The sequence below is a fragment of the Sinocyclocheilus rhinocerous genome, unplaced genomic scaffold, assembly GCF_001515625.1.
Source record: "Sinocyclocheilus rhinocerous isolate Xijiao unplaced genomic scaffold, SAMN03320098_v1.1 scaffold792, whole genome shotgun sequence".
Classification (NCBI taxonomy): Eukaryota; Metazoa; Chordata; class Actinopteri; order Cypriniformes; family Cyprinidae; genus Sinocyclocheilus; species Sinocyclocheilus rhinocerous.
Window position 1 is genome coordinate 2,817,764 of NW_015626872.1, and position 14,907 is coordinate 2,832,670.

The following is a 14,907-nucleotide window of genomic DNA, read 5'->3' on the forward strand; positions in this document are numbered from 1 at the left end:
GTGTGTGTGTGTGTGTGTGTGTGTGTGAGAGAGAGAGAGAGAGAGAGAGAGTGTGTGTGTGTGTGTGTGAGAGTGTGTGTGAGAGTGTGTGTGTGTTAGAAACTGAGGAAAGGCCATTAAAGTCCAGGTGATAATTACCTCAAAGCCCTCCTTCATTTTCCCACCTTCACTCGTTTCTCTTTCCTCCTTTTCCATTTGGTGTTGGACAAAGAGAGGGTTTAAAATAAGGTTAGGTAAACAGCGCAGGCACAGGTGCTAAGAGACAAACCTTGTATAAGCACAACATGTTAGAGAAGATGCTTGGAATATTTTAATATATTTTATTTGATTTTCTTTGGTTGACAACCGAGGCAATGTTCACAGTGCTCAATAATGATTTCTGAAGATCATGTGACACTGAAGACTGGAGTAATGATGCTGAAAATACAGCTGCGCATCACAGAAATACATTACAGTTTAACATTCTAATAATATTTCACAATATACTGTGTTTTTTATCTAATAAATGCAGTCTTGGTGAGCAGAAGAGACTTCTTAAAATAAATTCACAAATTGTAATTATTCCAAATAATGTGTGTTACAAAGGAAGACTTTTTTCTTTGGAATAATTTGCACTGGTGAATTGCGCACAGTAACACCAGGAACATGCTTTAAAAAGGGCCAATTTTGAATTCATGTTCATTTTAATCCCAAATCATCATTAACATCCACCAGAAGGCCCTATTGTTCACATCTTTCAAAGGATAATGCCTCGAATACATGGCCTTCATTCAAGTTCTGATGTCTTTAGGCTGGTTTCTCTCTATCTGGCGCCTGTGATCTTCTCTTGCAGCAGATCTCTTACGGATTCCTGGGGCACGGCGCGGTTCTTCAGCAGATACAGACTTACACAGCGAGAAACCATGCTGCGCTGAGAGGAGAAGTAAATAAATAAAATAAAGTAAATAAAATAACTAAATCACAACATATTTCTTAAATATTGACATTTCCAGGTATTTTATTCCCCATAATTTAGCCAGTTACTATACTACAGTACACAACTACTTTTTTTTTAACATACTAAACCCTATAAAATCATATGAAATAATGTTTTTTGACACAGGACATGTGAAATAAATCTGTTTAGAAATCTTATTTATTTGTTTGTTTGTTTAAATGGAGCAATTTAAAGTGGTTCACAATTAATTAAAAAAAAAGGCTTTTGTTGTTGAGTGTCATATTTGATATATCAGGCTTTTATGGCCCATATGGTATAATATAATGAGAATGTGGAGAGCTCATACTCATACCCACCTTCATTTTATTCAGTTTCAAACTGGTGCAGATGTTATTTATATGGCCAAAAAGTAAGATGAAATTCATTGAGATTTTTATAACAGCAAAACATACTTACATGACATACCTCAAAATACTCATATTTTAACATGATTTTTCAAAAAAAAAAAAAAAAATTATGGATAAAGTAAGCAAAAGTTTCGGAGCACAAAGTAACATGAACCACAAGCTGAAGCTGAATGTTTGTCCAACTATACTAAAAGGCCTTTTACTTGATAAAGTATAAACTCGTTTAGAGTCTTTAGAAATGTGTGCATCAAATAAGACAGCAGGCTTTGGAGTCAAAGCATCACGTGTCATTAGTTCGCGCCCATGATTCATGGATTGGATCTGTTCGCGCTTCTTTTTCGGCTAGTCTTCTCTCTTTGTCCATGTAAGCGCCTCTGATGAGTTTAACGCCGAGACAGAAAGAGTGATCGATGGACGTCTGAATGGCATCAAGCACTAGATTCCCTGATTCCTGGTGAAGAAACAGACAAAGTATATCTATAACGCCATTAGAGATATAAAATGTGCTTCTTATACAGTAGAGGAGTTTTATTTTGAAATACTGTTGTTTTTGTTTGTCAAGATTTTGTAATGGCAAAGAAAGCTTGGCTGTGACCTTCAGCTAGCACTGAAGCGTGTTCCAGATCCAGGCATTTCATCATGGCTGTGGTGATGAGAGACAGCGCAGGATTCATGGATGTGTACTCCGCATCCACCAAAACTCACACTTTATTAACACTCGCCTGCGAACACACAGCATGCCACTCAGTCCCAGCGCTAACGTCTTTGTTCGCTTGGGTTTAAGGTTTGGTAGCTCTCCTATTCTGTCTCGGTCAGACCAGGAAACATGACGTCCTACCGGTTACAAAGAACACCATCTAAAGCAACACATACTAAATAACAGCTGATTACAATAAGCTTGTGACGTGCTACAGAGAAGAAACGATCATATCTGTACCTCTCCCTCCATGGCTCTCACAAGCACGTTCAGATCATACTGCTCTGTCTTCAGCAGAGACACCAGCTTCGCCTGAACAGGAATTCATATACATGGATCATAACATCTGTACTTTAAATAGAGAAAAGGACAGCAATGACAAAAAAGGACAGAATCATTCTGTCAAAGTACATATCAAACAAAAAAGCTGAATCGTTGTTCATTTCGACTCGAATGAAGTGATCAAACACTCACACACAGCTCAGGGCTGACGAGAGCGGTGATCTTCAGCTGCATCATGGGATTTTTACTCCAGCCTTTGCTGTGAGACATGCACACACTCCAGCATGGCCGCCAGGCTGTCTTCATATCGACGTTCCCTGTGGATATAAAGTGTGCCATGATCAAAGTCACAGCCAGTACTTGACAATGAAATACATTGTTCTACAACCTATAGATGCAAAAAGAACAAAGGTAACCAAATTGTATATATGCAAATTGTAAGTTTCATGCAGGTTTTAGAAAGAGAAAGAAACAGCATTGCTACAAATTCAGCATTCCTAGAAAATAATTGCACAACGGTTTGTGAAATTATCACAAACTCAAGGCTAAAAAAAAAAAAAAGCCTGAGAAATTGATAATGTGGAGCTACATGTCCAGGCTCACTGGGTCCCACGGTGCAGCTCAGCCCCTGGGCTTAGAGAGTCTGATGGTGCAGCTGCATATCTGGGCTCAGTGGGCCTTGTGGTGCAGCTCAGCTTCTGAGCTCAATAAAGCCGTGAGTATGCTTCAGTTTTGACATGAATGCTTAGTGTATGCGTACTCCTGGCAATTGCCAAACAGAATCAACTCCCATTGAAAAAAAAATATCTAAAGATTTTCTTATTCGAAAAGCCATTTTACTCGGATGTGTGTTAAAATAATGAAGAAGAAAAAATCGCAATTTAATCCTGTGGTGCTGCTCTACTGTACCTCCACGCAGGGTTATGGCCCGAGTTTTTATATTTCCATGACTTTATTAGATTGAAGTGTTTGTCATAAATCAATGACACGTTACATGTTTACAAAATATGCCCTCATAAAGACAAAAATGGGGTCTTACCCGGTGCTCTCTCCCAGGTCCTCTTCGATGGGGACGCTAGCATGGGGTGGACCCCCAGCGAGCTCACCTTCTGTTTCGCCGGCCACAAACTGAGCGTACACAGACGGACGCACGACCATGCAGAAACATCGCTGGCCCAAAACCTTCCTCGCAATGGTCATCAGCCTCGTTAGACATGAGATAATCAGACGCATTAGTGTCATTAAATTTGATCAAGGGAGCTCCTGTCAGATAACATCTTCAGGACGCTACACACCATGTGACTGTAGTATGTCAAATTTCAAACAAATTATAGTTATGACAGCCTATGTTTTAACCACTTAAATAACACTACGGGATATGTAGGCTATTCTACACACACGGTGTCTGTTCCCCAAATAGTGACAACAAATACGTTAACAACAGGACCAAGAAAAAAATCTGATTTTGATTAAATCACATAATTGTAAAATAGCAAACAAAAATAATTTTCAAACATCAGATCTCTTGCAACTAAGTTACTGTAAATGAAATAAGGTTTGATGCACTCAGCTACTGAATTGTAGCCTAAAAAACATTTCATTGGTCTAAATGAATCTACTCTATCACTCTATGAGTGTTGCAACAATCTACAGCAACATTCTTAAAGTTACTTAGAGAACTTATTTTACAGGTGTAGATATATGAGATAAGATTAGTCATATCACACGTGTGTACTAGATCCCATAACACTGATCTATCCAGAGAACTGCTCTCTACAGCATATTCTCAATGGTATATATGCCTCCTTATCTCTAGGTCACGTCTTGAGAACCTTCAATCTGGCGGATATTAAACCTCTCATTAAGAATCCACAACTAGTTCCAAGTAAATTAGCAAACTACACTGCCATTGATATTCAGGGACAGGCATTAAGATGGTTTAGATCCTGTCTGTCTATTTACATTTTGTCTCTGTAAATGAAGAAACATCTAATCTCACAGTGGCAAAAGTATGGAGTGCTGCAAGGATCTGTATTAGGACCTCTCCTGTTTTTGTTTTACATGCTGCCTCTTGGAAATATTATTAGAAAACATGGAATTAGTTCCCACTGCTACAGAGATGATACTCAACTATATATTTCTTCTAGACTATATTAAATTTCTACATTTCCCAAGCTAACAGAATGCGTCAAACTGTGGTGACTTTATAAGTCAGTAAGTGTGCTTCACTGGCGGTTCACACAAAACTCCAGCTGCTGCCTCACCTTACTACAGTTGTGAACCAGCGCAGGGAACGAGCAAAGCCTGAAGACTCCGAGAGCTCGGATCAGCTCCCAGACACTCTTCACCTTGAGTGCTTGAGGATCCTCAAAGGTCAGAAAGTCAGGTGATGAGGGGTTACAGAGGTCTCGGTCACGTTTGGCAGCCACGCTCTAGAGCCGCACAGAACGCCGGCGGCCGCAGAAGAGAACACATCTCCACTGCTCTGACACCTGTTGAAGATACTAAGAAAGGTCGTTTTGATAAAACCTAAAGTGGTGAACTATTGATTCCTGCACAAAGCTCATCTTAAGAGCTGCAGGAGTGAGCCACTGCAGCAGTATGCTTCAATATTGTGCAATTTCAATTCTCATCCAGCAAACACCACAGCTCGTGTGTGTATTCATTCATACAGCCACATCAACATATATGGGCTGACACCTTTTGGTTTCGACACAGATCTCTACAGACCAGACATCAGTGACACCTGTACCAGATGAACATAGAAACAAGAGTTTCACTTTAGTGTACAAATCCATAAATATACCACAGCCAAAAAATTGGGGAGAGAAAAAAAAGTCTGAAATAGTTGGGAAATTAGAAAAAATCCTCTCACCTGTAATTATGGATGGCAAGACTGACATACGCAGGTTCTGTGCAATGTTTCAGTATAAACAGAGAGGATGAGAGCAAATGAACAGACAGAGAGAGGCATGTTGGTTAATGACTGACGTGATGTTTGAACTGTGGGACATTAAGGGTGAGGGGCATACTTTGTAAAATATGACAGAGCATCAGTGTTCACTTTTTAAATGCACGACAAGTTTAAGATGTATTAAACCAAATTTGGAATACTTTGGATTTAGAAATACACTATATACTTAAAAACCACTTTAAAGTCACAGCATAGCTAATAGATATTGTGAAAAAGCACTAATATTACAATTTCATGAACTGTTTTTTTTTGTGTGGATACATTAAAAAAAGAAATGCCGAAACTGCAGCAGAAAGGACAAGCAAGGGAATAGAGCAGATGCCAGTCAAGACAGATCCTGGTGTTCAGCAGTGATGGACTGTGCTCGACTTTGTCCTGAATAGTCAATACTAACAAACAAGAGCCAAAAATGAACTCCAAACCCCCTTCGACTTAAGTTTCCACCAGAATAAAGTCATCCTTGAGTTACTCTAAAACGATCAGAAAAAAGGCGCATGTGCCGTCACACTATCACAGGTCTCATCGTGCATCTGACTTTAACTATGCTCCTTTCACTTCGGTTATACTAGCACTGTATTAATGATTTTGATAAGGTTCCCTTAAAGTACTGTCTGTGAATAATGCTGTACATACATTTATTTCCCTGCAAAGAATTCATTGCTCCATTACTATTTTGGTTAGTGGTCACTATATGCTTACAGTCTTCACTGGCTTAAAATGGGTCATCATATGGTTTTACAGCATTTAGTAAATGTTTATATAGATCAAGCACTTGCAGATCAGTGAAGGTCTGTGGGTTTTGTGTGGGAAAGTGTTATACACAGAAAACATGTTTTGTTTGAACACCTGTTTCAAAAAACTGATTTCTCACTGCTAAACCGAAACACAGAAATGCTCTTGCAATAGACCTGTGCGTGTGGAGCAAATGTGTAACACGAGTTTCAAACCTGGAAACAAATGACTGACGGAAACTCTACTTTCATTTTATCTGAATAATCTTTATTAATTCACCAGATTGCAACACAAACAACTTGATATTTCTTCCAAGCCCACTATATCGTATTCCTAAACTGCTACTGCAGAAGCGACAGTGTAAGCTCAAGCTCTCAAACGTAGCTGTTATGATCTGCTGAAGAGGAGTGGGGCAGCAGATCTGCAGTCTGGATCTGGGATCAGTATGAGCTCTGGTTCTGGGTCCGGTATCCTCCGCGCTGGTAGTTCTGCTTCTGCTGGTAACCACCTTTGTGATCTACAGCAGCCACAGACAACAGAAAGACACAGACATTCAGTTTCACAAGTCACACGTGAGGCACTGACTTCATATCAACAGACTGAAGCTGCTTTGAGCTTGTCAAGGAAGAAGGAGAAAGTGAAAGGGCCTTTGGAGAGCAGATGGAGAGCTGCAGAAATGAGGGAACAGGTGAGTTTATGAAGAAGTGACTGAATGATGTTCATAACCACCTCGCTGGTAACCTTGCCTCTGCTGGTAACCTCCCCTCTGGTCTGGAGCTGCATAGTGAGAAGTGTTTAGAGACTCAGGCGCACATGCACTTTCACAAAGCACTTCAACAAAACATTTCACAGCAGCCGCATTTAGCCAACACTAGCGAGAAGCACACGAGAATACAATCTGACTCCGTGTGGATCGACACATATTCTACCATGCTGTGTGAATGATGGTTACCTCTCTGGTAGCCCTGCTTCTGTTGGTAACCGCCTTTCTGATCTGTGTGAGAGAAAGAGGTTTAAGTGATGTGCATCAGCTCCATTAAAAACTATTTTACACACACATAAAAATATATTCTAATTAAACACCAAATTCATTTATAAAACGTATTAAAAGTGTGCGTATGTGTATATAAATTTTACACACACACAAAACACAAACACACTCTCTCACCCGCGCACACACACACTCTCTCACCCGCGCACACACACACTCACTCTCACACACACAGTGAAGAGTGTGTGTGTGTGTGTGTGAGTGCGTGTGTGTGTGAGTGAGTGCGTGTGTGAGTGAGAGTGTGTGTGTGTGAGAGTGTGTGTGTGAGAGTGAGTGTGTGTGTGTGTGAGAGTGTGTGTGTGTGTGCGCGTTTTTGTGACAAATGAGGACATAAATTTGTATAATGGCAAAGGTATGACATAGGTATTACAAGGAGAAGGTGACTTTTCAGGACAGGTTTACGAAGCATTTGTGAATCCGGAGGAGAGTTTTCGGTAAGGTCTGTTTTACGCACAAATTACTCAGAATTTACTCCTATATTGACGCAAGTTTCATGAATGAGGCCCATTGTATTTATTTATTTATTAATCTTTCTCTCTCTGACAGTGATCTTTAATCAAGTTCGAGGATGGTGTGGCGTACCTCTGTTGAAGTATCCTCCGTAGACACCCTGTTTGAGGTCAAAGACGCGCTCATTGTTCTCCACCAGGCCTCCCAGTTTCTCGGCCAGCTGCAGGGCCATGTTCTGCAGAGATTTGGGCTCCGTCCTGTGCATCACCACCGTCTGAGTCGGCTGGTCCAGAGACGCCTGAGCAAACACAACTCATGAGGGAACCGGTGCGGATGGACACGGAAAAACTGATCGAGGTAAAACTTCTCTTTTACCATGAGCTCTTCATTGATGATCATCTTGCTGATAATGCTGTGCACTGTGGGTAAATCCAGCTCGAACATCTCTGACAGAGTCTTCATACTGAAGAGGAGATGGAAAGAAAGAGATGAAGAGCTGCAAAACACTGGGGTCCATTTAAGACGTTCAGAAGGAAAGTTCACATCTTCAGTAAATGACAGACTACAGCAGTGTTAATTGTCAACCATTTTTAATTCAGTCTTAGTCCTGGTATCAAATGTGCTTTTTAGTTATTATCTTATTTAGTCAACCTTGTCCTGTTTTTGTTTAGTCAACTAAGGCCTGGTTTCACAGACAGGGCTTAGACTAAGCCAGGATTAGGCCATAGATCAATTAGGACATTTAAGTAATTTTTATAAACAACTTTTTTGATCCACTTCAAATGTTGACCACTATATTTTAAGATCAGTCAGTGCAAGCTTCTTTCAGTTGAAACAGCTCAGATTTACAGTTTAGTCTAGGACTAGGCTTAAGCCTTGTCTGTGAAACCGGGGGTAAATGTCTGAGCATTTTAGTCTAGTTTTAGTCAATGAAAACATTGTCACATTTCCGTCATGCTGTATAATGTTTAAACTGATCATTTTATTTATAAAAATTTTTTTTTGCGCTGCTCAAAATTATGATCTAAATGATTGTTGTCATTTGAGAAATGTATGCACTTTCACCAGTAAGCACAAATCAATAGAATGTCGAAACATGGTTTATTTTACCTCATCTAGTGTACTGATTTATTATAGGCTATTTAATATATTAATTAATATCAAAGACTTAAGATATGCACTCTCTCTGTCTACATTATGAAAACTAGCAAAAACAAACAGATAGTAATAGTAATTCCAATAATTCCAAATTGCAATAATGCTTTTCTATTAAAACAACACTGGTTGAGTGAGTGCATTTATTCAGCAAACACAATCACAAACAATACAGACAGAACACAGGCTGAACTACACTTTCATTAAGATCCTTAAGAACATCTCACACGGAGATCGCTAAACTCCAGCTTGTTTGTCTGTGTTTTCAGATCATCATCGGCGCCTCAATGAAGAGCCAGAATGCAAAACTTCAAACACTGGGCTTGTATGATCCTTGTAACAGAGAAGCTGTGATTGTGGATTTGAGCTCTTGATATCTGGCAACCGCACACTTGAAAGCTGGCGTAGCAGAGGCTCATACAGCAGTCCGCAATTACATTGTTGTCTCCTTTTTTCGACGAAAATAAAAATTAATTTTGGTATAGTTTTTATTTTCTAAAATACGTTTTAGTCTCGTCTTTTATCGTCAGCAATATTGCATTGCATGTTGATATAGTCACAGTTATCATTTATTGACCTTACTGGCGTCTTGTTTTAGTCGAAGGGGGAAAAAGCTCGTCAACATTTTTCGTCATATTTCTCATTAACGAAATTAACACTAGATTACAGATCACTTTGGGTCATAAGCTGCAGAAGATTTCAAATGATAAAGAGTGCCATTCTGGGGAATGTCAAACACGCACCTGATGGAGTCGTACACGCTGCTGTAGGTGAAGAGGTACGTGCGCAGAGACTCCTCCTGGATCTTCCTGAGGATCAGAACACAGCACAGGTCAGCGGAATTAAAACATCAATGCTAAGATCTTCTGTCTCGAGTCTCCACCTGACGAGCATTTCCTGCACGCGCTGGGCTTCTGGGAACAGATCCCACACTTTGCTGTTCATCTTCTCGTTGATGATGAAGGAGTGGCAGGTCTTCCAGTCGCCCATCTTCATGGCCTTGCTAGCGGCCACCACGTGCTCCCTCATGCTCTCCGGAGGACCTGAGGAGCACACATCACAGATTAATCCACAGAAGATCGCCATCTCCACTCAAACACCCTCGCGACACTATTAAACTACTAAACCTTTCAGAGATCATCCAGATCTGCGTTCTCTGCCGCTGACACAGAGAGCAGACAGTTAGCAGAAACAGCTTCACAAACAGTCTTTTCAACTACACAGTGTTATTCTTACCATCATTCATATTATCACAGAAATACTGGGATCAAAGTTTATAGATCGGATATAAACATTGATGTCTATGGTAGCGATCAAAACAGAGCATGTCATCTTTTGAAAGTAACTGGCGCTTCAGATAACGTTTGTGTCGATTGCAGACAAGTGACTTAAATGTATTTGTCATTGAATCATTCATTCAAGAGATTTGTTCAAACCCACAAGTAATGAAAAACAAGTTTTGAGTCATTGAATCATTCAATCAAACCACTTTTTAAAAATTTTAATATTAAAAATAGGTGTATTAAGTATATTATATGTTAAATACATATTTAAATGTTTAATAATTGTGACCCTGGACCACAAAACCAATCATAAGGGTCAATTTTTTGAATTGTTTTTGAAAATAATCTTTCCACTGATGTATGGTTTGTTAGGATAGGACAATATTTGGCTGAGATACAACTATTTGAAAATCTGGAATCTGAGGGTGCAAAAAAATCTAAATATTTGATCAAATCGCCTTTAAAATTGTCCAAATGAAGTTCTTAGCAATGCATATTACTAATCAAAAATTAAGTTTTGATATATTTACGGTAGGAAATTTACAAAATATCTTCATGGAACATGATCTTTACTTAATATCCTAATGATTTTTGGAATAAAAGAGAAATGTATAATTTTGAGCCATACAATGTATTGTTGGCTATTGCTACAAATATACCCCAGCGACTTAAGACTGCTTTTGTGCTCCAGGGCCACAATTTCTTCAAATTAATTAAACACTTTTAAACAGACTGCAGCAATAATATGTAGTCACAGTATTTTGTTTAGTTCAGGATCGTGGGAGAATGGTGGCGCTCTAATCACAGATTGATTAGAAGCTGACGGGCGTCTCTCTCTCTCTCTCTCTCACCCAGCAGCGGCTGTCTCTCGCCCACTCTCAGCTGATGGTGGAACTGTTTGCTGATCATGCGGCGGCGAGCGTCGAACTCGTGAGCTGCCATGTAAGGGATCTCCAGCAGCATGGCTGACACCAGATACACACACTCCAGCAGCTCCAGGTTAATGTGCATGTGGAACGGCACCTAAACAACACCACAGACAGCATTCACTCCTTTACTCCAGTCATTCCACACTTGTACAGTTTGACTTCTTCTGTTGAACAAAAAGAGAAGATATTCTGAAGAATGTTGGCAAACAAACAGGCGACGGTAGCCATTGACTCACTTTTTTTTCCATTTCATGAAATTCAATGTCTGCCGTCAACATTCTTCAAAACATCAACTTTTGTGTTCAACAGAATAAAGAAACTCACACAGGTTTGCAACGACTCGAGTAAATGACAGAATTTAAATTTTTGGGAGAACTTTCAGTTTGTACCAGAGCGACTGATCATGACACCTTGATTTGATTTGATTCTGATCTCAACTTGATTCAATATCTATTCTTTTGGATTATATCAGTGCAGTGTATGTCAGCTTTTCTTAAGTAAATTAATTCCTTTCAATTAATGCTGTAAACTTGTATTAAATTTATAATAGGAAATGTTAAAATTAATAACTTAGCCCATGATATTAAACTGAATTGCTATTTATTGTCACATGTAATAAAATCAACACTTAAAAGCTTAGTTGTATAAAAAAATGTAAATGGCACAAAAGGCAGTTTTCATATCAACTTGTAATTGTGAAATGATTATAAGTACATTTGTGATTGTGAATAAGTGCAGTGTCCCGTGAGAGTAACTCTTAACACTGCAGTGAATGCATGTGGCGTTGTACAGTAAGGTTATATTGAGACAGAGGCGGCAGAACTGATACAGTGATAGAATGTGCTCTGTAGCACGATACCATATTTATTCAAAAGCAGATCGTGGAGACATTTTTATCATCCATGATCAAAAATCATCAAATCGCACACCCCTAGCATCAATAGACAACAGCATAAAAGAGTCTAAAAAGACTAATAGAGCTGCTATTGATTCATCACTGATTAAAATCAACTCAGCCCTACTAGAAACATTTACATATACTAGGGCTGGGATGATAAATCGACGCAGAATTGATTAGTGGATCGATTCTTAGATTTTCAGAATGCATCTCGATTCGTCTGGAATGGATGTTGAGCTTAGATTTTAACAGCAGATGGCGCTCTACTCTAGTTTTTATCCGCACACTCAAACGCTCATGAAGAAGAGTGCTAAAGAGCGCTTGTGCGTTCGGCTGAGTCTGTAATTTCACATCAGCTCAGAATGCTTTTATGACGCCAGATTAATGTAAACACAGCCCACTGTGAACACCCTTGTAATTCGCTTCAACCTTTTCGATTTTATGAATGATTATTTTAGGTTCAAGTGTGTGTAAGGATTTGGAAACAAGCAGAGTACGGCCGTTTCTAAAGCATGCAGCGCCATCTGCCGTTCAAAACTAAGCTCAGAATCGATTCAAGAAAGAATCGCGATGTATTCGGAAAATCTCAGAAAATGTTATTTTCCCAGCCCTAACATATACTATCAACAAAAACAACAAAACTCAGGCTTTCTTGGACTTCAGGCATCAGAGTTGAATGAAATGTTATTCTGACCGTGAGCCTCTACAGCAGGGCTGCCCAAACTGGGTCCTGGAGGGCCGATGTCCTGCAGAGTTTAGCTCCAACCTGCCTCAACACACCTGCCTGCAGGTTTCTAGTATGCCTAGTAAGAGCTTGATTAGCTGGTTCAGGTGTGTCTAATTAGGGATGGATCTAAACTCTGCAGGACACTGGCCCTCCAGGACCGAGTTTGGACACCCCTGCTCTACAGTGATGTATTTTAAGAGAGAAAGGCACCTGTCGCCTCTTCTCGATCTTCTCCTGCTCGGCGTTCCTCTCCTGCATGTTCCTCATCAGCAGCCCCTGACCCAGCAGCTCCTTGGCTCTGCCGCTGGACTGGATGTCTAGCAGGGCGTTGTGGGCGTCTTTGATCATGCCCTGCCGGAAGGCGCAGATGCCCAGCTGCACCATGGTCCTGTTGTACAGGATCTGAGAGGAGAGGAGAGAGGTGAGGCAGGTGTTCTCAGCGGCCAGCTGTGCTTCAGAAGGACAGGTGTGCGCACCTGCACGGGGGGGTCGGCGTGCTGGATGTTGTCCTGCAGGTGGCTCATCAGCATCAGGTCTCGGGCCTGGAACCAGCGGCTGTGCAGGGCATGATGGTAGATGTGGCAGAGGATGGCGCAGGTGCGGATGCGGTCTGTGCGGTCTTTGGCGTAGATGAACTTACACAAGCGGTCCATGATGACGGCACTGTCCTCACCCTCGCTCTCCTCCTGATCCTGCTCCGACTGATGGACAAACAGGTCAAAGGTCAGAACCAGGGGTTTAACAGTAACCAAAACCTCAACGATCAGAAGCTGGAATACTGAACCAAAAAATTACTGAACACTTATTTTCGTTTTTTCTTCTAAATTTAATTTAGTGTCAGTTTCACTAATTGAAAACAAACTTAAAACATAAATATTACATAAAAAGAAAAAAACTTTCCAAACTTGGAAAAAAAAAAAACATTTTCAAATGTATTCTCAAACTTATTTTAAATGACAAAAACACATAAAATTGCTAAAAATGTAAGATTAAATCAAAGTATAAAAACAAAAGCTAATTCAAAGTCTTAATAAAAACTATAATAGTACATAAATAATACTAAAATAAAATGGTCTAGTTAAAAAAACTAAAACGGAATTAATCTAAATTAAAACTGAAAAAACAGTAATACGTACAATAAACCAATAAAAATGACAAGTCACATAAAATTATTAAAAATGTAACTAAAATTAAAATGTAAAAATAATAATAATAATAATTTAAATGCAAGTATAAAAATAAAAGCCAACAAACAAACAAAAACACACACACACACACACATATATTATATATATATATATATAAGAAACTATAATAGAACATAAATTATACTAAAATAACACTAGTTAGTTATATACACAAGTGGTCCAGTTAGCCAAGGCAACATTTTTAATTTTTATTTTAAGTTGAAACTCTTAAAAAAAAATGAACTGGAAGTAAAATTAATAAAAAATAAAACTAAAGGCCCCGATATACTTCAAACGAAATCGAAGAACAAACTGATATGACGTAATTTCGAACAAAATCAGGCCGAAAGGAAGTTCGTTTTGAGTTCGTTTCGGCAGTTCGAAACAGCTCACCAAAGCAACTTTCTGGGGCAGTTCGTTTTGGCTCCTAAACACCTTTGAGCTTCCATTGGTCCGTGGCGTTAATCGCACAGCCCTAGTCCTAATACCGCTTCCACCTGGTGGGGCAGGCTGTGCCTCCCCTCCCGGGGCTGTAAGTATTCGTCTAGTCTGACTGGCAGTGCTTATGCAGCCTGTGGAGAGGCTGCCTCTGCCTTAAGACCCCCGATATACTTCAAACAAAATCGAAGAACGAACTGACCAAAGTGAACATTCTGGGGGAGTTCGTTTTGGCTCCTAAACATATTTGAGCTTCCATTGGTCCGTGACAATTACGCAATCAGTGGATGTGTTCTGGAACTCCACCTTCTTTGACGTGCAATTGTTTTTTCCCGGTTCGTTTCTCATGTCACTAGCAACATGAACACACTGGAGTGTCGAATAGCTGAGCTGCCACAGATATATCTGCACCGGTACGATCGCTCGCGGAGAGACTTTAAAGATTCAGAGAAAGCATTTAATTCCTAGAGAGAAATTGCAACGAAGCTTGGTGTCGACGACCCGGAGTTCTGCAAAAAGCGACGTAGAGAAACATACGAGACAAGTTTTCCAAAGCCATGAAAAGAATGAAAGGAAAGAGTAAAGACACAAGGTAGCAAGTAGGGATGGAACGATTACCGGTTTCATGATAAATCACGATAAAATGCCCTGACGGTTAGTATTATCGTTTAAAATTTAATTATCATCAAAACCGTATTTGATTATCGCGCTTTTGAAAACTCGCGGTAAATCCTGTCCAGCCAGCATCAGTCTGACGCAG

The 14,907-nt window shown here is 39.8% G+C and overlaps 1 protein-coding gene and 1 pseudogene across 1 annotated transcript in view; both read right to left on the bottom strand.

The window, feature by feature from the left end:
- Positions 1 to 1,565: 1,565 nt before the first annotated feature.
- LOC107720337 (probable proline dehydrogenase 2) lies at positions 1,566 to 5,226 on the bottom strand (annotated as a pseudogene).
- A 1,048-nt stretch (positions 5,227 to 6,274) lies between these two features.
- LOC107720348 (eukaryotic translation initiation factor 3 subunit C-like) overlaps positions 6,275 to 14,907 on the bottom strand; it is a gene marked incomplete at its 5' end in the record, with an annotated part of 18,530 nt that continues 9,897 nt past the window's right edge. Inside the window, 10 exons of the mRNA XM_016528030.1 lie at positions 6,275 to 6,546; positions 6,759 to 6,806; positions 6,982 to 7,023; positions 7,663 to 7,828; positions 7,906 to 7,993; positions 9,429 to 9,494; positions 9,569 to 9,728; positions 10,820 to 10,991; positions 12,733 to 12,924; positions 12,999 to 13,223. Of these exons, the coding sequence (XP_016383516.1) occupies positions 6,470 to 6,546; positions 6,759 to 6,806; positions 6,982 to 7,023; positions 7,663 to 7,828; positions 7,906 to 7,993; positions 9,429 to 9,494; positions 9,569 to 9,728; positions 10,820 to 10,991; positions 12,733 to 12,924; positions 12,999 to 13,223 (1,236 nt within the window). The remainder of the gene's footprint in view (positions 6,547 to 6,758; positions 6,807 to 6,981; positions 7,024 to 7,662; positions 7,829 to 7,905; positions 7,994 to 9,428; positions 9,495 to 9,568; positions 9,729 to 10,819; positions 10,992 to 12,732; positions 12,925 to 12,998; positions 13,224 to 14,907) is intronic.